Genomic DNA, 22,226 nt, shown 5'->3' on the forward strand with positions numbered 1-22,226 from the left:
CAACAAAGCAGGGCTATGAACCAGTCATTTGTACTGCATACAGATTTTGCTTTAAAATGTCACTGACACCTTTAAAACCCTTGAATGAAAAAGCTCATTATTTCAACTCTTTCATTTCTGTAACAAGAACACCAGCAGCAAAATCCAGACGTCTTCAACAGGAGCACCGTGACTTCAAAGAGAGCTCATTTGTACCTGCTTTGCCTTTCAGGATTTTATTCTGGTAATACTGCCACTCCAACTGGGGGTTAGCGCCGGGACGTAAAGGTGCCCTTCCTGTGCCTCTGTTACTTGTAACAGCCACTGGTTTTCCTGTGAGGAAAAGAAAAAAATTATTTTTAAATCTAAGTACAGGAATGTGAACAACACTGACAACATATAAAGGAAAATATTTCACAAGATTTAAAAAATACAGCATTTTTTTTCTTTAGCTTTCTTGAGGCGTTAATCCATAAAGGAGCTAACATCTTTAAAAGTTATCAATTACCATGCAAAGATCATCTAAGTTTCTCAACACCCCTCCGAAAGTAAACTACTTATGACAACTTTGATACATTTATTCAACTTAAAAGCAATGCTTTCACTTTGCTTCCCATTATTTTTGTTTGGTTTCTTGCAGTAGAAAACAAGTCAACTCTGATGCTAGATTCGAATTAGAGGGGTGGGAGAGGGAAAGAAAAACCAACTATATCTAGATGTTTTATATTTCTTGTATCAGAAAAGTAAGGTAACATCTAAACTAATCTTTCAATTTTACAGCAAGAGAAACAAATATATATGCAGAGGGACCACAATCTGACCTACTATATAATCAAATATGAGAATACAGTCCCGCAGTTTTTGGTTTAGTTATAAAATCTTTCATGTATAAAATCTTTAGTATAAAAGCTTTCATTTCCTTGTGCATGCATTAAATCACAAGAAAACTGTTAACTTCTAAAGCAAGCGCATGGATAATTCATATATAGGTTACTGAATGCATTTGTTGTGAGAATAAAAAAAAATTATGCATCAGAGTGACTCATCAGGCTAAGCCCAATTCTTTAACATTCTAAACTTCTTTCAAAGCTGAAGCAGTAGCTACCCGTGACAAAAATAAAGCCCTGGTATTAACACAGCAACTTCTGTGCTCTCCTTAAAGGAAGAACAGACTCTCAGAAGAAAATGCTAGTAGTTTCAAGCACAGACAGAACTACTGAAAAACCCAGAATAAATGTTTTTACTTTGTACTGCTTAGTTCACAAATACATGAAAGTCCATTAAAACAAAGATGACAGCATATCTTAGCAATATTCAATAATGCAAAAATATTCTCTAACCAAAAGGTTGGAATGTGCACTAGCATCTGGACAGTTAATCAAGTTATTTATTCAAGAGAGAGAAAGCTCGGTGACCCAAGTTGCAGACATATGCTACCACAAAATTTCCATTTAATAACAAAGTAATAGTAAATATATAAAAATGTAGAAAATGCCCAATACCAGTCTATATTAGTCTTAGATGAAATATCCTTCAGGTGAAGAGGAGTATTCTTCCCTAAAGACCTGACCTCTTTAGAGAGAAAAAAGCATTTCTAATTTCCCTTTATCTTTCTTGATAATGGAGTCCAGAAAATTTGGAAGCAGGAATTTATTTTGCTAAGGAAAATTCGAATAAGTATTTCTCAAAGAAGATTTTTAGATCCTTTAGAACATATAACAATATTATCAATTTTCTTAAAATATAAACAAGAATACAGACCTTTGAGATCTGGTCTATTTCGTATACCCACTGATACAAAGAAGCAATCCATATCAACATGCATTATACAGCTCTGATGCCTGGGTGAACTCAATACTGACATATTTCCTAGAAGGAAAAAGAAAACATTCAAACCCCAAACTAATTGTTAATATTTAAAAAAATCAGGTCTATTTAATTTTAGAAACTGTATTTTCAAGTGCCTATAAGTAGAATGAAGTCTCAAAAAAAAAAAAAAAAATACAGAATCTATTACAGACCATTTCTACCACCTCAAGAGACGTCAAATTTGTTTCTTTTGCTCCAAAAGTAATCCAGAGATACACATTTAGTTTCCAAGCATAATTTGAAATCAATTATGAAGATACCATGTTTTCCTAGTCTATATTCTAATAATTCTAATAATCCAAAGTATGTCTAAACGCTTATCTTAAAGTTACTTCTGTGTGCTGAAGATTTTACCAAAATGTATAAAGGTGTTTTCATATATTTAGTTACATGGAGCTAAGTAACTTTAAATGATCAGTATTTCATGCAGTCTACAAACATTCCTTGATTAAAAAAAAAAAACAAACAGTAAAAATTGCTACTGTTATTGAGTGTTTGGTAGCTGTCATGCACTGCTGTAAGAGGTTAACGTGTATTTAAATTTTCACAACAATGCTGAGGTAAGTAATGTTATTATGCCCATTTTACAGATTAATATTATGTTAATAATTATTTTATGCAGCCAGTAAGAAGAGGCTGAGCTGGTAATCAACCCCAGGCGGTCTGATTTGAGTCCTCAAGCCATCACACTGTTGCCCTAGATATATTTAGAAAAGTCTATAAAACAAAAATCTACATATAAATCTGTATACATATAAATGTATTTGAACTTTCCTCCTTAGACCATTAAACACTATTAAAAATCAGCTCTGAAGCATATGTGCCACTTTAAGAAGATAAAGCTGAGTGTCCTCTCCTAACGACTCTGCCTTCTAATCACCCTGATTAGATTTATCAGGGCTATTTTAACCAATCCAACCACAAGAAGAGCTTTCCTCTTTACCAGTTTCATCCTTAGCCCTTCTCCCTGGTCCTGGTCCAAGATATACAAGTCCTGGAAATAGGAACCCTGAGCTTATAAAAAGCTCTAATCTCATAAAGGAGTTTCTGCTGATAAAATATACTAGTACTGAAGGTAGGTCTTCATGATAGGTTTCCCAAAACTTTCATTTTTACTCCCCAAAGGTTCAGATGACTCCATTTACCAAATTGTGACTGTGAAAGCATTTACCAAGTTCTCACTACGTGCGAGGCACCAAGCCTTAGTTCTGATTATCTTCCCTAAGCTCAGAAGCCCATGAGGTGAGCATCATGGACTACCTATCGCTCCACGGTGAAGAGGAAACTGAGACCCAGAGAAGTGAACTAACCGGCCCATGGTCCTGCAGGATAAGAGCAGCAGGGCCAGGATTCATATTCAGGCTATATTATCGAACTCCAAAGCCATGCACTTCCTTGCTAGCCTCTATATTATCTCCAGAAATGATTTATAAAATAAATCTTAACAACCATAATTCTGCTGTATAGAAGTATTATATAAACATAAACAACCCAAAATAACTGCTTTAAACATTCAAGTAGTACAGAATGCATATATACCGTATACCTACTGAATGCTTTCATACAATACAAAAATTTATCATTTTACTCCCACTCATGAAACTAATTTGTAATAGTTCTTTGAAGCTTTCAAAATTAAATGACCTTTACCATATAAGGTCAGGGGATGATGTATGGATAATCTAATACCTATAACATTATTCTGAAATATTTCATAAGTAACAGAAAGCATTTAGGAATACATCAAACACAACAAAACAGAAAAAACCCCACATGGAGAAGATCTATCACTTTCTAGGACAGAACCATGAGCTTCCCTCTGTACCTCAGTTTCCACAGCTATTCAGTTTAAGGGTAGTATTAGTAATCTGAGATCTCTCTCCAAAAAACAAAACAAAACCATATATTCTGTAAAAAGCACTTCAAACCTCAGAGCATATACTAATCGATAATGACTGCACAGAAATACAGCCTGTAATCGTTGGTTTTGTTTGCTTTTGAAGACAAGAAAAGTATTAAAAAACAAAATACAATTAACCCATCTACTTTTATATGAAAATACTTACTCTCACTACAAGTTTACCACTAACATTACAATAGATATTATGTCAGTTATTTAATAATTTAAAAATCATTAAGATGCCAGCTTCTGGAATTAACAGTTACTCTTGCCAAACCCAATTTATTCTTACAGGAGTTTATGCACTGAATATAATACATGTAATATTTTACACAGTTCAAAACTTCAACAACTGACAAGGTCTACATGAGGAATGAATGAATGCTCAGAATCTCAACCTTGTTACTGTTTAAGTTACCTAAAAATATTTAGTTAGCCACATTTAAATCTAAATTTATAAAAAATAACAAATAAGAAAGCTTTCTATAATCTGCTAGGCTCACTGTAACTTATATATCCTGATATTCCTAAAGACTTTTATATTATGAGAGCTTAGTATTGATCAGAATACCAATGACAGCTTAAGAACAAAATGGTCAAGCATGATTGTTTCTTAAGAAAACAATTTTAGTAAGTATCTACCTGTGTCAGTTACAACAAGTGCAGACCTGCCTGTTTTCATTTTTTTTAACTTTTCCCTTCCTGGAAAGATACCACTACTTTGTCTTTGTAGGGTATTGACAAACTCAGTCAATTCACACTTCCACATTGATATGTGATGCAGTCTTGAGCGGGAATAGAAGTCTGAAATAAAATTGCAATCTGAGGGTTTGGATGGCACTGAAGGTGCTGCCTTGCTAAGAGTAGGTACTGAAGAAGTGCTTTTTGTGCTTGAAGGCCCCTGAACAGCAGAGTGGTGAGCACCATTTATTTTAGTGTTACTGTGCAAAGATGATAAGGAGAAGGAATTAGTTCTGTGTGGATTCCGCACGGCATCTGTGTTTCTAGTGCTTTGTTGCGACTGCTGCACAACGCAGTCTCTGAAGTCAGTGCTGCTCTTCTCGGCCTGCTCCTCCTCCTGGGCGAAGTCTGGAGAAAGCCTGCTGCCAACACTGTGGCCCATGGGCACCAAGCAATCCTGTGTCTTTAAGGCACCATTAGAGCTAGGAGTGTGTCCATTAAAAATGGCAGTGCTGTCTCTGTGATGCGGAATTCCGTTTTGTTTCCTTCCTGGAAAGATCTGCTCCAGCTCCATAAAACTAAAATCATTATCTGCATCTTCTTCATTCCAACTGTTCATTCCATTGACTTTGACTTCATTTTCTGTCTCAATCTTCTTAATTATGTGATTTCTATAGGAGGAAAGAAGATTTAATTTCAATTAATGTGTGACTTTCAGGCTAAAACAATTTTTAATGTAAACCTGATCTTAGAGATATGCACTTCAATATTTCTCTGAAAAATTAAGCCATAAATTTTATATTCTTCCTCTTCCAACAAAAGATAATTCTTAGCTAAACCAAAGTAGCAAGGTAACTAGGAAAATTCTAGAATATAAACAGTCTTTTAGGGTTTGTTTTTTTTTCAAACTTCAAACACCCCCAAAGAAGAAATACAATGGAATCTCAGATTGAAGAAAAATAAAAACTAGGGCGCCTGGGTGGCTCAGTTGGTTAAGCGACTGCCTTCAGCTCAGGTCATGATCCCGGAGTCCTAGGATCAAGTCCCACCTCGGGCTCCCGGCTCGGCGGGGAGCCTGCTTCTCCTCCCTCTGACCCTACCCCCTCTCATGCTGTTTCTTTCTCTCTCTCTCTCTCTCTCAAATAAATAAATAAATAAATCTTTAAAAAAAGAAAAGAAAAAGAAAAACTGTTTTCAATCACTTTTCCCACTAAAAATTAAATGGGACCTGTAATCGCTAAATATCCAGTTTGAAGCACAGTGTCTGGCATTTACTAGGGAGTCAATAAATTATGGGACTCAATATAAAAAGCTCCCATAAAAATTGGTAAGAAACTTTATCTGAATGATTATTCCTAGTTTTAGTTTTATGTAAGGCACTGTTCAACATATTAAATCCAATACTGCTACAATCCTAGGGCCAGTTAATTTCACTCAGGAAGACTGACAGACTATATGTACTAATCCATTAATGGGGCCAACTGTTGCATGAGTAGATAAAAAGTAAGAATCAGGTTAATGTGTATGGGTAATTCAGGAAAAAATATACCTAGAAAAATGAGGACACTTGCTTATTAACAGAGGAAATGGCATTTCATTTCTAAGAAAAGCATATTCAGATGCCAGGGTGGTCCAAGGCAATATGGACCAAGTTTCCTGATGACAAGTTTATAAACGCAGGACCTATGACAAATGTTCCGCTAAATTCACATTGTGACTCCTCTAGACGTTTGCTTGGTAATGCTCTATAATAAAGACAAAACTCATTTGCGTTCACAAAAATTATCTAAGTAACAAATACAAAAACCTGAATTACAGAAGAGTAATTCATTCCACTTAGAAACACCCACACCATTAATCCAATTACAGTTCAGCCTCCAGAAACGGTTGCCTGATACATGGCACCCAGGCATTGGTGAGGTTACCACAGTATTACCAGGTTTAATCTAAAAAGTCCCTCATTCTAATACCAACGTGATATATTAGTAGTAACAGTCTGAATACACAGAGAAGTCACACATGAGTCAGATGCAAAACATTACCACCCATTTCTGGGTTGGCCCTGTCTGGCTAAACCATCTCATGGAATATGACAGCCAACTCTGATTAGGTCCAATCCTCACAGATGCATGCCAGTGAAAGGGAAAAAGACGACCAACGGGAAACGATTAAAAGAAGGAAAGAAAACCTAATTTCTTCCGCATCTGGCCCTTGAGATAAAGAGAAAGCAAGGGAACAAGAAGTCACATAACAGAATTTCAAAGGAATTTATAAAATGTATTGAATATACCAAAACATAAAGATCACAGAGAACAACAAAAGTGAAGTAAATCAGAAAAGCCTGACGTCTAGTTCTCTGTATCACAAATAGTAAAGATTCCTTTCACGTATACTAGCAACATATGCAACAGAATTGCATATATTGGCAATAAACACACTGCTAATATACACTTTTTCTATACTGTAGTTTTTCAGCCTAGATAAATGGATATTCATGAAGTAGCTGTAGTGGAAATACAGCACTGGTAATATATATTAATTAGGCAGAAGTGTACATGTATTAAAAAATACAATCTAATTGGCACAAAGAATTTAAAAAAAACACATTTTCTATTTTTATTAGTGTGGGTAAGAAAAAGATATAAAGTTGTGCATTCAGAAAGATTTTCTGATATTATTTGTTGTGCACCTTGATGATACCAAAAAAATCACAAGTGTCAGATAATGTGAGAAACACGTGAATATGCTTATAAGTGAACACAAGCTAAAAAACAAATGACAACAACAAAAACTACAGAAGGTAGTGACATCAGATCCCCCCAGGTTAATTAGACTCCTGGCCTTTAAAAAAAAACATATCCAACTCCCAAAGCAAGCAATTTAATAAGTATGAGAAGGCTAATGATAATGAACCACCTGATATACACATTAAGGCAACACACCAATTAATCATGAAACCACTTTATCCAAGATTATTGCAATTAAAGCTTAATCAGTATATTTTTTAAAACCTGCCACATGGACTCAAGTCTAGAGTTACCTCTAATTGTAACACTGAGAGTCACCAGCTAAATTTTTACTGATATAAAAATATTAACATAAGGAAACTTGCTACGAATTCGGAATTTTTCAAAACCACCTAGAAATGTTAACATTTTCATTATGTATATAGCACACAACAACAGTATACCTGGCACAGTTAGCTCATTTTTTTGAGAAAGCAACATTCCACAGCAAATTACTTATATGGAAATAATTACTTTCAGGAAAATCCATGGGAAATTTTACTTCTAGTAATTTAAGATCCATTAGTTTAACATGGGAATCTAAAACGACTAGAAAAGCTTTCTTATTTACATTTTATTTATGAAACTTTCAATATAAAAACAATTTTTAGGTAAGACACCCACACATAAATTTTAACATGTTTAATACAGATGAATGGCCAGGCTTTGTGTTTGTTTCTATCTTCAGCAAAGCAGGGGCTGAAACCACTGCTAAAACTCAGCTTTGCAGCATTCCGCAACGTAGACCAACTTACACCCCGTTGTTGAGCTGTTTGGCTACACTGCTTGGACCTGGCCCAGGTTCCTCAGCTTTGCACGCAGGATTAAAGTTGAGACCTTTCTGCATGTTGGACTGCTTGCTGTACAGCTGATAGGGAATGCAGGACAGCAGTCGTCCAGCTTTGATGCTGAAACAAAAAAGTAACACTAATTTAAGAGTTCAATACTTGGGGAAAATAAGCTTCATGAAAACTCAACGTCTGAAATGATGGGAGTTTTTCACCAACAATGAGCCACCAGTTTTCCTAGTTTATTTCCTCTCGCTTGGTTTTAGTGGCTCTAATGCAATATCATCTTCCTTAAACACTTAAGAATAAGACACTCTACCCATGAAAAGACACACATCTGAACTTTAAAGAGTTAGTGCCCAACAACCTTACAGGAGGGGGAAAAAAATAACTACAGAGTAGGATGACAAAACTGCATGCAGAGTTTAAATATTTTAATCATCATGACTTCAATTCCCCCTCAAACAATTCATATAGAATCACCAACACTTTCTCAAATCTCATTTCACATATGAAGTATTTCCAGGATTCCCAGTTTCCACACTATGATCTCAGGAAAGGAAATAAAACAGGTATGAAAATATGTATAAAACTTCTTGCCCTTTGTCCTCCAGGGTACAGAATGTCTTCTTATTACAGATAACTGAGAGTAAATTATTCATTCGTAAGCACCTGAAGATCAAGAATATATTTTCTGATACAATGTTACCTAAAAGTCATTGGGGGATAGTCTGAAATGTGTCTCTTGGCTAGTTAGCCAATTAAGAATAATTTTAGAAGAACTCTGTAGTACTGTGAGAGAAAAATGTAAATGATACCAATTAAAAAAAAAAAAGCCAAATCTATACCAGAAACTAGAGTCCTACACATTTTCTATGAAGAATAAATTGAAGAAAGATACAAAAACACAAGAGAAATGAAAAAAAATCATAAGGTGAAATCACGATCAACTTTTATTTGAGTTGAATAAGCACTCTAATATTAATAGTAAATGTAATTAGAAACAACGTTTTAACCCATAGGAAGTATGAGCTCTTCATAGTATTTTAAGTACCTAACAAATGTGCTAACACATTGTAGCTTGGGAACTTAAAAAGAAAGAGCAGATCTGGCTGGGAACCAGTACCCCCAGGTGGCATGAACTGCAACAATCATCGGCTCTCACTGGCAGCAGACCCACTTGGGAAACCTAACCACAGGAGGCAGGGTCCCCTGCTACAAAAGACTCAACACACAACGAAGAACAACAAAAACAAAATCAGCCTTTAATAACTTAGGACAGGGGTTTTAAACTGTCCTCCATGGCATTGTCAGGCTTGATGAGGCAGTGGGGTGAATCGTAGCACCTTCCCATTCTATCCTTCAAATGTCAACATTAAATTGTCTGAAAAAAACAGTTATGACAAAAATTTGAAAATCCCTAATTTACAATATACTACATAAAAGGGTAAGATTTGCCAGGAGAAGGTTTCGTAAAATAATCTCCTACCTAAAACTAATGCACATAGGCTTCTCCATTAAAGGACTCCCCTGCCTCTTAGAAGTGGTGGCCCTATAATCATGCCCACATTAACTCAGGTTTAATGGCACATACACAGACATGAGGGAATTCTAATCAAAGCAAAGTTATCACCCCACACACTTAGAAGTGGTAGCTGCTTTTTAAACTTCTCAAACGAAAAATAGGAGAACAAAGAAAACATGTCATGTAACCATTCATTAAATAACTAATGTTTAAAATTTTAAGTATAATAAAATCTCATAAAAACACTGCTAAGAAGAGATGAACAAGACTGGGATTAGAGTATGAAACAAAACAGTACTGTGATTGCCCAAAAAGATTCCATGCTAGGACATGTAGACAGTGGGCATTTATTTTATATGTTAAGACATATGCTCAGGCTGATCCATTTCCACATGGGCCAATTCAGATGGCAAAGAGCAGACCTAAATAGGAGTCAGAAAAATCTGGATTCTAAATCCTGCTATTCTTGGGCGAGTTAGCCTTATCAGCTCTGCCTTTTCATATGTAAAATGAAGCAAACAGGACATATAATCAGTTATTTAAAAATAGATGATTAACAGAGGGGGAGACGAACCATGAGAGATGATGGACTCTGAAAAACAAACTGAGGGTTCTAGAGGGGAGGGGGGTGGGAGGATGGGTTAGCCTGGGGATGGGTATTAAAGAGGGCACATTCTGCATGGAGCACTGGGTGTTATGCACAAACAATGAATCATGGAACACTACATCTAAAACTAATGATGTAATGTATGGTGATTAACATAACAATAAAAAATGTAAAAAAAATAGATGACTTCAAACTGAAAATCCGTTCAAGTGAACTTTAAAAGTTAAAACTGCCGTAAGTTGCTTTTTCAATTGTATTCTCTCTTTAGTTGTACTCAGGGCAAGAAGGAAGAGTAGGCTAAAAAAAAAAAAAAAAAGCTATAATGAAAACTACTATTTTCTAAGCAAATCAAGTTCCACCCAGCAAGCACCCTTTTCAGCCCACTTTCCTAATATCTATGGATCTCTCCCATTCCCTACAAAGTCAGACTAATATTCTCAGATCCAATTCTAGCCCTAGCATGATGATAGGATTGTCTGTACATGACACCACACAGCCCAACTCTGGAATGATACTAACTTCTTAAAGAACTGAAAACTGCACAGCTCCTTTTTTAAGGAGATAAACAGCTAAAAGCCACATTCAATGATCCTATGTAACGAAGGGACAGGTCATGAGAAAACAGCAAAAGGAATCAGTAAGATGTTCCACAGATGGGCCATCAACTTAATCCCCCAAAGTTTAAAAAACCCTTAATCTATAAGATACATTTGGTTTTCTGGAAGTCAAATGGACTTTTTCAAAATGCACTTTTGACATTTTGGAATTAATTTTCCAATACTTGATAATGTTTATAGAATGAAAATAACAAAAGAACTTCTTATGTATTATGCCTCTAACAATGGGTCAGGCACTGTGCTAGATACTTTGCATAAATTATTTCTCACCTAATCATAGCATATCAATATTAAGCCTTCTTTTACAAATGAGGATTTTAATATTTTAAATTTTAACTTTCATAAATCTAGCAATTACTCACATATATTATATATCATTTCAAGATATAAATCACTTAAGTTATGGCTCATCAAGGTTCAGATGACATATTTAAATTTAGGGAGTTAGTATGAATGGCCGATGATTTACAACATCAATTCCAAACCAACAACAGAAGAACCATAATGTAACAACTAAAAAACTGCTCTTCCTCTCTGTCCCCTCTCCCAGTACACCAGGTCCCAATACCCTGATTTTCTTTTTTCCCCCTTAGCACGTATTAACTTTTAACCTATAATGTACTCATATATTAAGAATATTGTTTTAATGTTTTCAATAGAACATAAGCTCCAAGAGGTAGGGAACGGATCTTTGTTTACTTCATTGATATTTCCCATGTACACAGCCCGTCAGAGATGTACAAACATTTGCTGAATGAACACCATGCTTAGCCAACCCCTTCCCATCACTGCTTCCTGCTGCTTATTTGAGTCATCTCCCCTAATTCCTGGTAGCTGAGGCCGCAAGAACACTAAAATACTAGGTTACCTAAATTACCAATGTGAGGTCAAAGAGTACAACTAAGACATTATTTTTCACCGTTAAGAGGCAATATAAGTGAGATAAGTGTTTATAATGTAAGAAGTATTCCAATTTTTAAAACTTATTAATTAAAAATTAAACTTACCTTTCCACAATCCATTCTGGCCGAATTACTTTTTCCCCCTTTAATTCTTTAATTTTGGCATTTGGAAGATTTGTGGCAATAATGTGTGTTGTTTTGGATCTGGAATAATACACATGGTATTGCCCTCCATGTAACATCATTAGCTTTCTCAATTCCTCAGCGGAAGGATCTGTAAAATTAATATTAAAATATGTTAAGACTTTTATATATAAGTAAAGCCCTAGCTGAGTAACCCCTTAAAAAGCCCAACTTAAAGAATGTATCACTGATCCACTTCCTCCTGGGCTGTGTTGCCAATGAAAAAAATTGGGAGGTAAGTTACAAAGTGATAAGGCTATCTTGCTTTAGCACATCCTCTTTCCTGCTGGAGACAGTCCACCAACAAAGAAGTCTACTGCTAAGAGATGCCCAGAGCAGACAGGGACCTCACGTAATGAATCAAACACTACTAACAGCAGATGTTTTAAAAACTTCTGACCACACTTAGCTACCTGATACTGACCTTGATACTGGTATCTTATGTTTTAAAAAATTAACAACCATAAAATCATTTGTAGGTCAGTTTACAGAGACTCCAATTAATCCTACACCTCCTTCAGAATAATACAATAGTAGATAGGTAAAGTACTCATATTTACTACGAGCAGACTATAGGGCTATTAACAGACTTTACTCCTATGAAGTTTAATAGTTTTTATTTTTATTCAAGAAAATATAAGAGGGCGCCTGGGTGGCTCAGTTGGTTAAGCAACTGCCTTCGGCTCAGGTCATGATCCTGGAGTCCCGGGATCGAGTCCCGCATCGGGCTCCCTGCTTGGCAGGGAGTCTGCTTCTCCCTCTGACCCTCCCCCCTCTCATGTGCTCTCTCTCTCATTCTCTCTGTCAAATAAATAAATAAATAAAATCTTTAAAAAAAAAGAAAATATAAGAAAAGTTAAAATGACTCAGTTTCTTAATATGAACTTGCACCAAAGCCAAAAAATAAAGTTCACCAATATAAAAAAAATCGCTAAAAAAGAGACATTTTTTTCAATTTTGTTTCAAATTATTTTTCCCTGCTGCCCACCCATCCCTCAATTTTTTTCTTAATAAAACTATAGAAAAATATCTTAAACAAGAATCAGTGTGGTTTATGCTTTCCCATAAAAAGTCTGACTCACTGAAGTTATGTTATGACCAGTATTACTAGCATCACATTAAACTAATTATTTTCATTTGCTTGTTTCTTCCACCTATTATACTAATGAAAGCTATAAATTATACCTTCCTCAAAACAGCTGTACCCCAGGGTGGGGGAAGGGGACATCACAGGAGGCTTATAAATCTACTTTGTTATCCAAGCAACAGATTTTTCTTAAGCCCAAGCAATTCAAGTCCAAGTATTAGGACAGTTTTAGTCCTCAGAAGAAGAAAAAAAACTAACAAAGCACATGTAGATGTAACAGGTTTGGTCAATTCTTGGTAAATTCTTATAGTATAGAATTCATTTGATGTTACTGATTGCACATACTGATTGCACATACTGGTTAATAGAAATATAATGTGAACCACAAATGCAAGTCACATATATAATTTAATAGGAAGCTCACTAAACATAGTAAAAGGTAAAATTAATTTAAACAATATTTTTAACCTCAAGGAATCAAAACATTATCACTTCAACGTCTTCAACATATAATCAACATAAAAAACTGGGATATTTCATCACATGATTTTTTTATACTAAGTCTCCAGCATTTACAACATTTGTCAATTTAGACTAGCCACACTTCAAGTGCCTAACTAGGGTTTACCAAACTGGACAGTGCACTAGAAAAGAGAAATGAAAACAACTTTTAAATAAAATTAATTCAAAATTCATAATGGAAGATTTTCAGAGGTTAGGGAATCACAAAAACTAGAGCATCACAATGATTTAATGTAAAACAGTGGAAATTAAACAGCTAGCCATTCAGAAATCTCTAGTTTACTTAATTTCTTTTGCTAAAGATTAAAAAATTTGGCTGACATAATAGTATAAAGTACCAAATTAAAGGCTAAATACAACGTAATAACATGGACAGACACTAAATCCAATAAAAAGCAAGGAAATGCAAAAAAGTATTTACAAGTTAATCTACAACTTTCCTAAACCAATTCTAATTGTATTCAATGATTAAATAGAAAACAGGCTGAAAGAACACATTACCTTTGTCTACACATACCTACAAAAGCACTGTCCCCTCTACTACTTGCTCTCTGAAATCGAATTACTGCAGAAATTTGTAACTGGAAAAGCTGGACAACTTACTGGCCTATAGGATGAAATTAAGGAGGCTCCCTGAAGTTCAATTTTGCAAACTCTTGCCTATAAGTCAGTGTGAAGTGAACCATGAAAACCAATCTAATTAAAAGGTAAGATCACATGAACTCTGGTGTCAGACCAACCTGGGTTTAACAAGGACTTAACTCCTTTAAGCTTCCTCTTCTTTACAAATAAGTAAGTCTGGCACATAGGAAGTATTCAATATAAAAACTATTACTATTAACTATGACAGCAGAACTCCTTTCAAGTAATGTATGACTTGAGGATCCTGCCCTGGACCTAAAAAAAGTAGTAGAAGACAACACACAACAGTTAGGGCTGACACACAGTAGCCCTAACTTTTCAAACAGACACAGAATTGCCAATAATGCACTAGGGACAGCAGTCAGGAACCACTCCACCAGCCCAAACAGCCTGGCAGGCACAGTTGCTGGTGGCTGCCCTCATTTTCATAGCTTTTTGATATTTTTAAAATAGTATTTCCCTCTGGCTCTATTTCTTCAGCAATAGAACATTACAAGTTCAAAAGAATATAAACAACAGCTCTGAAGATCTGCACAATAAATTCATTTTTTGTTTAACACTCTCCTTAAATTCAGCAGATGTGGGCTAATTAGGGAAAAATATTTGGAGGACAGTACCCAAGCCCATGAAATCTCTAGGACACTAAGCTTTGTGGAACTCCATCCCCGCAATCTACTACACTAGGGAATTTTCTTCATACTACTGATAACAATTTGAAATTATCCTATTTGTTTACTTGTTTGTTGTTGGATTTCCCCCTTGAGCGCGTGCACCTTAAGGGTAGGAACCTTGTCTGTTTCATTCACTTCCTTCTGTCTGGGACAAAGCAGGTGTTCAGTACACATTTACTGAATTAACTGGCATCTCCCATGCATCAAAGCCTCCTGCCTAGAGTTTTCACCCCTCTAGCAAAAGTGGAGTGTAAGTAGTATTGCCACTTCAATTCTCAAAATATTTATTCAGTAACTCAACAAATTAGGCCATATAGCACAGGGTCCAGAGCGAGACCGAGTAGGTACAAATCCTAGCTCAATCCCTTGTAAAGTTGTGTGGACCTCAAGCAAGTTACTTAACTTCACAGGGCCTCACTTTTCTCATATGTAAACCGGGAATAATATTGCCTCAGAGGGCTGCTGTGGAATTAAGAGCTAAAAATTATAAACTGCTAAGAAAAGAGCCATGCACATAGAAGTATGTGTCAGCTATTACCAGCATCATTATTATTGTTACCATCTCTTATCCCAAAAGCAGAAAGGAAAAAAACTCCATGGCTGAGGCTGTTCTCTTCCTATAAATCATTAAATTTTTTCAATTTATACTCCCACCTACAAATCCTTCTCCTTCTCTTGTTGCCCACCCTCCAGTACCTTTTCCTTCAAGAAAGTCCTTGATGTACTAGCGAGGATAAGAAAACAAAATGAAAAATCAAACAAAACAAAAAATATATTCAGAGAAACTTTATCCCCCAAATCTTTACAACTGATGTTACCCTCTAGAGAATGTCAGAACTAAAAAAGCTTTTAGAGATCTAATAACCACTTCATTTTCCTTATTAGTATAAACAAGCTTAATCAAGTTAAACCGACTAGACCAATTCAAACAGTAGATAAAATTATCCCTCAACCCTCATTATACATCCTCACTGAACATATTATTTTTAAATACATTAGAATATAAAAAAGTTAACTTAATCACCAACAAAAATCATCACCATAGGTTACCAATGACATCTTGGTGAAGAGCCTTTAAAGAAGAGTGTCTCTGAGGGTCAGCAGCTCCCAAAAATGACTTTACCATAAGAAAAGAAAAAGCACTGGTTCTAACGAAAGATTTTTTTAAAGGCATATGTGCCAACTGAATGATTTTCCCTGAAGATACACTAAATTTTTCAACAAGCATTATTATTATTATTCATCAATGTACTTAAGGTTTCTTATAAATAGCATCAACTTTAGGCAGATTAATTTGTAGAAAAACAAAGATCAGAGAGACTAAGGTAGCCTTCCGAAGTCACATACAGCTGGTGGGATAGCCACAATTCAGGTCCAGGTTTCTGTCTCCAACCACTCATACTTGATCAACTTTAACACTGCTGCTACCCTGGAAAGAAAGGCCTGGTTTCCAGCTGCAGTGTGACACTGAAAAGTTGTAACATCTCAGGCAACTGACTCACCCCACTTAGCCTCAGTTTCCTCTTTACAGAATGAGAAGCTAAACTAGATGATACTTAAGATTCCTTACAAAGCTACTGTGTAATTCTGTGTACTAAAACCATTATCACCAGCAAACAAAACTTGAAGACTATTTCACAAGTGAGAGAAAACAAAGCAGGTCACTCAATTTTATGGATAAAGGAACTAAAGCAGAAAAATGTAAACGAGTACGGGCGCCTGGGTGGCTCAGTCGTTAAGCATCTGCCTTTGGCTCAGGTCATGATCCCAGAGTCCTGGGATCGAGCCCCGCATTGGGCTCCCTGCTCAGCTGGAGGCCTGCTTCCCCCTCTCCCGCTCCCCCTGCTTGTGTTCCCTCTCTCGCCGTGTCTCTCTGTCAAATAAATAAAATCTTAAAAAAAATGTAAACGAGTTAAAAAAATACATACGTATGTTAGCAAGACATTGGAAAAAGTAGGTCACTAACTCACATATCTTGACTATCTAATAAACCACAATGTGTTGTACATATAACAGGTATAAAATTCAGTAAATTTAGGTCAAGTACTAGAAAGTCCTTAAAAGCAAATACTGTCTCTACTGTGGCCAATGTATAAGGGAAACACAGTACACTGGAGATCAAAAGTCCTGAGTTCAGTCTGGCTCTGCCAAAATTAACAAGTTTCTACTATCTTTATGGTTTAGTGTGACAGAGGTCAAATGGGATGACTGGAGAAAATGAATCCTAAGGTTTCTTTCAGACCTACATTATTCCTAAATTATTATGAATCTATTTGGCTTCCAGACAAATTTTCTATCACTGCCTCATGTTCTATTACCAGGAGCTTTCATCACATTAAATACCATCACAGAAAGAAAAAAAAAGTCAGTATTATATAACCAACTCTACAACCCATCAAAAAGTCAGTAATAGTGCTTTTGATGACCTGGTTAAAATAAACCATCTTTTATGTGTATTCTACCAGATTCCCTGCTCAACTGAGTTTATCCTCTGTAACCGAGTTCTATACCTGATCCTATTATACGCTAACAATATTTGTGAGCAGGGAAAGACTTAAGGGGTCTTTGCTTCTATTAATCTCTCAACAAGCAATACTGTCAATGTTTTCATTTACATACATGTAGGTATTATATATTTAAGTGAATCTATGTGTGTAGAATCATACATCGCAAAACCCCGACATCAACTCCCAAACTGTCCATTAAAATAGAGGCACAGAAGATCCAAGACATTTGAAAAAAAGTGTAACTAGTCTACTCTTTTCATTTGCGGCTTTCCTACTGAGGCAACACAGTGGTGGTTCGAAACATGACACAGGATCAATATGCTCAGAAAATTTCCTCTATGACAAAGCAATTTGACAGTCATTTTTACTAGCAATAATCCTAAATACCTGATACAGAAATTTAAGATTAGATGCCAATTTCCCTAAGCCATTATATTTAACAAAATATGTTTAAAATATTAATACTTGGCACATCCTGTTAAAAAGTGCTCTCAACACGTTTACTGATCAAAATAACAAGGGTAAATTTTTATACATGATAATAGAACTTGAAAATTTCATTTTTTTCTTACCCATGGTCAGTAGACACGTGTGTCCATTCTAGTAGCACCAATATATATGTCAATTTTATTTAAAAATATCCACCTCAGGGCACCTGGGTGGCTCAGTCGTTAAGCGTCTGTCTTCAGCTCAGGTCATGATCTCAGGGTCCTGGGATCGAGCACCGCGTTGGGCTCCCTGCTCAGCAGGGAGCCTGCTTCTCCCTCTGCCTGCCACTCCCCCTGCTTGTGCTCTCTCCCCGCTCTCCCCAATAAATAAAATCTTTAAAAACAAAACAAAACAAAAAACATCCACCGCTTTGCAGAGCAAAAATAAAACTCATTAGCTGCTTTTTTTTTTTTTTTTTAAAGATTTCATTTATTTGACAGAGAGAGACACAGCGAGAGAGGGAACACAAGCAGGGGGAGTGGGAGAGGGAGAAGCAGGGGGAGTGGGAGAAGGAGAAGCAGGCTTCCCGGCGAGCAGGGAACCCGGTGCGGGACTCGATCCCAGAACCCTGGGATCATGACCTGAGCCGAAGGCAGACACTTAATGACTGAGCCACCCAGGCACCCATCATTAGCTGCTTTATAACCAACCATAAGCAGTTAAAAAACTGAGGAAAGAAAATCGACACGAATTTACGGCCTATTCCAGTCAGGTCCTTGACCAATACCTTATTTCACTTACTCCTCACCACCAGTGATTCCAACACTGGAATTAAACAGTATAGTCTTGGCATCACAAGTCCTGTGTGAGATTATTAACTTCATTTTAATACTATTCTTACCTGACAACAGACATTTTTGGGGATTATTTGCAGAACCATTTCCTAACTAAAGCACTGTCACACGATTTTGGTGCCCAGGTTTTGTTATGAAGGCGCTGGTGCTGTTGTCCCAGACTACTTTAAACATCTTGTACTAATGTGGTATATACATACAATGATATGTTATTCAGCCTTAAAAAAGCCAAATTCTAATACATGCTATAACCTGAACCTTGAACCATTTATTATGCTAAATAAAAACTAGTGACCAAAAAAAACCAAACACTGTATGATTCTACTTCTTTGAGGTAGCTCAAATAGTCAAATTCACAGCAACATAAAATAGAATGGTGGTTTCGGGGGTGGGGGGAGGAGGAAATGGAGAGTTATTTAATGGATATAGAGTTTACAAGATACAGCAGCTCTGGGGATTGGTTGTACAACAAGGTGGCTATCCTTGTCACTACTATACACTTCAAAAATAAAGTGGTAAACTTTGTGTAACATACCATAATCAAAAATTAAAAAAAAAAAAGCAAACCACATTTTGACAGCCATGTTTAACAGAAAAGAATATAGAATGTACCAGTTAGTACCAATCCATATTGTAAACAGGAATTTAGTTTTAGCAAAACAATATCATTCATATACTAACCTGAATTTTATTTTTTCTTTAATTTTATTCACATTTAATTTTCAATTCTGCAAAACCTGTAATTGTAAGAGCTTAATAGAACATATTATTACTACTACCACTTTAGAGATGCTTGTGAAAATTAAATGGATGAAAATCTCACAGCTTTGAGATATGGGATTAGCTAATAAGTGACAAAGACCTACAACTCAATTAAAATCCAAGCCTTGATTTCTGCTCCGATGCTCCTTCTGCAACTTACTGCCTCTCAATAAGAAAATCTACATTCTATATTTCAGAGAAAAGTTTCAGAAAAAAATCAATGAAGATAAAGGGAGCCATTTGCAGAATAAAAATTTCTGTATTAATCCTAGAGTCAGCACACATTCAATCAACTTTCCCAAAGTTTTTTTTTTCTTAAGACTTATTTAGGGGCGCCTGGGTGGCTCAGTTGGTTAAGCAACTGCCTTCGGCTCAGGTCATGATCCTGGAGTCCCAGGATCGAGTCCCGCATCGGGCTCCCTGCTCAGCAGGGAGTCTGCTTCTCCCTCTGACCCTCCCCCCTCTTGTGCTCTGTCTCTAAAATAAATAAATAAAATCTTAAAAAAAAAAAAAAAAAAAGACTTATTTATTTATTTGGGGGAGGGAGTACAGGAAGAGAGAAAATCCTCAAGCAGACTCTGCTGAGCGCGGAGCCTGATGTGTGGCCCGATCCCAGGATCGAGGTCATGACCTGAGCTGAAACCAAGAGTCGGGCGCTCAACTGAGCCACCAGGCACCTCTAACTTTTCCAAACTTTTAAAAGCTTTGCCATTCTAATTGCAGAAGTGGCATTTGTTACATGAAAACTTAGTAGAAATATTTCAACCACAGTAAAACCATGAAGGTTGGGCGCCTGGGTGGCTCAGTTGGTTAAGCGACTGCCTTCGGCTCAGGTCATGATCCTGGAGTCCCGGGATCGAGTCCCGCATCGGGCTCCCTGCTCGGCAGGGAGTCTGCTTCTCCCTCTGACCCTCCTCCCTCTCATGCTCTCTGTCTCTCATTCTCTCTGGCTCAAATAAATAAATAAAATCTTTAAAAAAAAAAAAAAACCATGAAGGTTTCCTATTACATCCTTTTAAGCCAAAATTATTAGCTCCTTCAACTTCCTGAACAAGGTTCTTTTATAAAGAAGACCGATTTTGAATAAAAGGCATGTAAAATAATAACATTTTCAAGTTTTAATAAATTTAAAATCAGGTTCTAAAAATTACAGCTTAAACATATACTTTCTTTTCTATGTACATTTATGTATCCTTTCTTGAAAAAACACAAGTTCCATCAAAGAGCAACTGATCAAAAAGATCAAAATTCTTCACATAAACTGTTTCTCAGGAGTAGAACTGAACAATTTAAGAATTTTACAAGTATTTTGGAAAGAAAGCTCTGCAAACGTATAACAATGTCTGTCCTAAGGACAATGGTGGTAACTCAGCAAACAGTACCAAAAGCCTAGTGATCGTAGAGGAAGTGTCTACCTACAGGGAGGTTAGTGTGTACTACAGGACTTTGTTCTCAGCCCAAGACTGCACAATATTTCAATTCAGGATGTGATTAAGAACTTCTGGGTGGTTAAACTTCTGGGTGACAGAAAGTAGATGGTTAAATTGAACAAGACACAAAGTAATCTGGGCCAAAAAATACCTCAATGAGGAAAATCAGTGAAAATTGATGTTCCACGTTTTATTTATTTATTTTGTGCTTTGAGATAAACTATTTTTTTTATTAACATATAATGTATCATTTGTTTCAGGAGTACAGGTCTGTGATTCATCAGTCTTACACAATTCACAGCGCTCACCATAGCACATACCCTCCCCAGTGTCCATCACCCAGCCACCCCATCCCTCCCACCACCCTCCACTCCAGCAACCCTCAGTGTCTTTCCTGAGACTAAGAGTCTCTTTGTCTCGGTTTCTGGTTTCATCGTTTTATTTTTCCCTCCCTTCCCCTATGATCCTCTGCCTTGTTTCTCAAATTCCTCTCATCAGTGAGAACATATGAAACTTGTCTTCCTCTGATGGACTTATTTCGCTTAGCATAATACCCTCTAGTTCCATCCACGTCATTGCAAATGGCAAGATTTCATTTTTTTGATGGCTGCTTAATATTCCATTGTGTGTGTGTGTGTGTGTGTATCACATCCTCTTTATCCATTCATCTGTTGATGGACATCTAGGCTCTTCCCATAGTTTGGCTATTTGGACATTGCTGCTATAAACATTGGGGTGCATGAGCCCCTTCGGATCACTACATTTGTATCTTTGGGGTAAATACCCAGTAGTGCAATTGCTGGGTCATAGGGTAGCTCTATTTTCAACTTTTTGAGGAACCTCCATACTGTTTTCCAGAGTGGCTGCACTAGCTTGCATTCCCACCAACAGTGGAGGAGGGTTCTCTGCATCCTTCCCAACATCTGTCGTTTTCCTGACTTGTTAATTTTAGCCATTCTGACTGCTGTGAGGTAGTATCTCACTGAGGTTTTGATTTGGATTTCCCTGATGCCGAGTGATGTTGAGCACTTTTTCATGTGTCTGTTGGCCATTTGGATGTCTTCTTTGCAGAAATGTCTGTTCATGTCTTCTGCCCATTTCTCGATTGGATTCTTTGTTCTTTGGGTGTTGAGTTTGATAAGTTCTTTACAGACTGTGGATACTAGCCCTTTATCTGATATGTCATTTGCAAGTATCTTCTCCCATTCTGGCGGTTGTCTTTTGGTTTTATTGACTGTTTCCTTTGCTGTGCAAAAGCTTTTTATCTTGATGAAGTCCCAATAGTTCATTTTGCCCTTGCTTCTCTTGCCTTTGGCGATGTGTCTAGGAAGAAGTTGCTGCGGCCGAGGTAGAAGAGGTTGCTGCCTGTGTTCTCCTTTAGGATTTTGATGGACTCCTGTCTCACACTGAGGTCTTTCAAACATTTTGAGTCTATTTTTGTGTGTGGTGTAAGGAAATGGTCCAGTTTCATTCTTCTGCATGTGG

General features: G+C 36.5%; 1 protein-coding gene across 1 annotated transcript in view; it reads right to left on the bottom strand.

Annotated features, from left to right (window-relative positions):
- REV1 (REV1 DNA directed polymerase) overlaps positions 1-22,226 on the bottom strand; it is a 101,178-nt gene that overhangs the window by 31,441 nt on the left and 47,511 nt on the right. The window contains exons 4-8 of the mRNA XM_021701189.1: positions 11,760-11,928; positions 7,971-8,123; positions 4,391-5,100; positions 1,741-1,848; positions 196-312 (exon numbers count right to left, since the gene is read on the bottom strand). Of these exons, the coding sequence (XP_021556864.1) occupies positions 196-312; positions 1,741-1,848; positions 4,391-5,100; positions 7,971-8,123; positions 11,760-11,928 (1,257 nt within the window). The remainder of the gene's footprint in view (positions 1-195; positions 313-1,740; positions 1,849-4,390; positions 5,101-7,970; positions 8,124-11,759; positions 11,929-22,226) is intronic.

The sequence above is a fragment of the Neomonachus schauinslandi genome, chromosome 10, assembly GCF_002201575.2.
Source record: "Neomonachus schauinslandi chromosome 10, ASM220157v2, whole genome shotgun sequence".
NCBI lineage: Eukaryota > Metazoa > Chordata > Mammalia > Carnivora > Phocidae > Neomonachus > Neomonachus schauinslandi.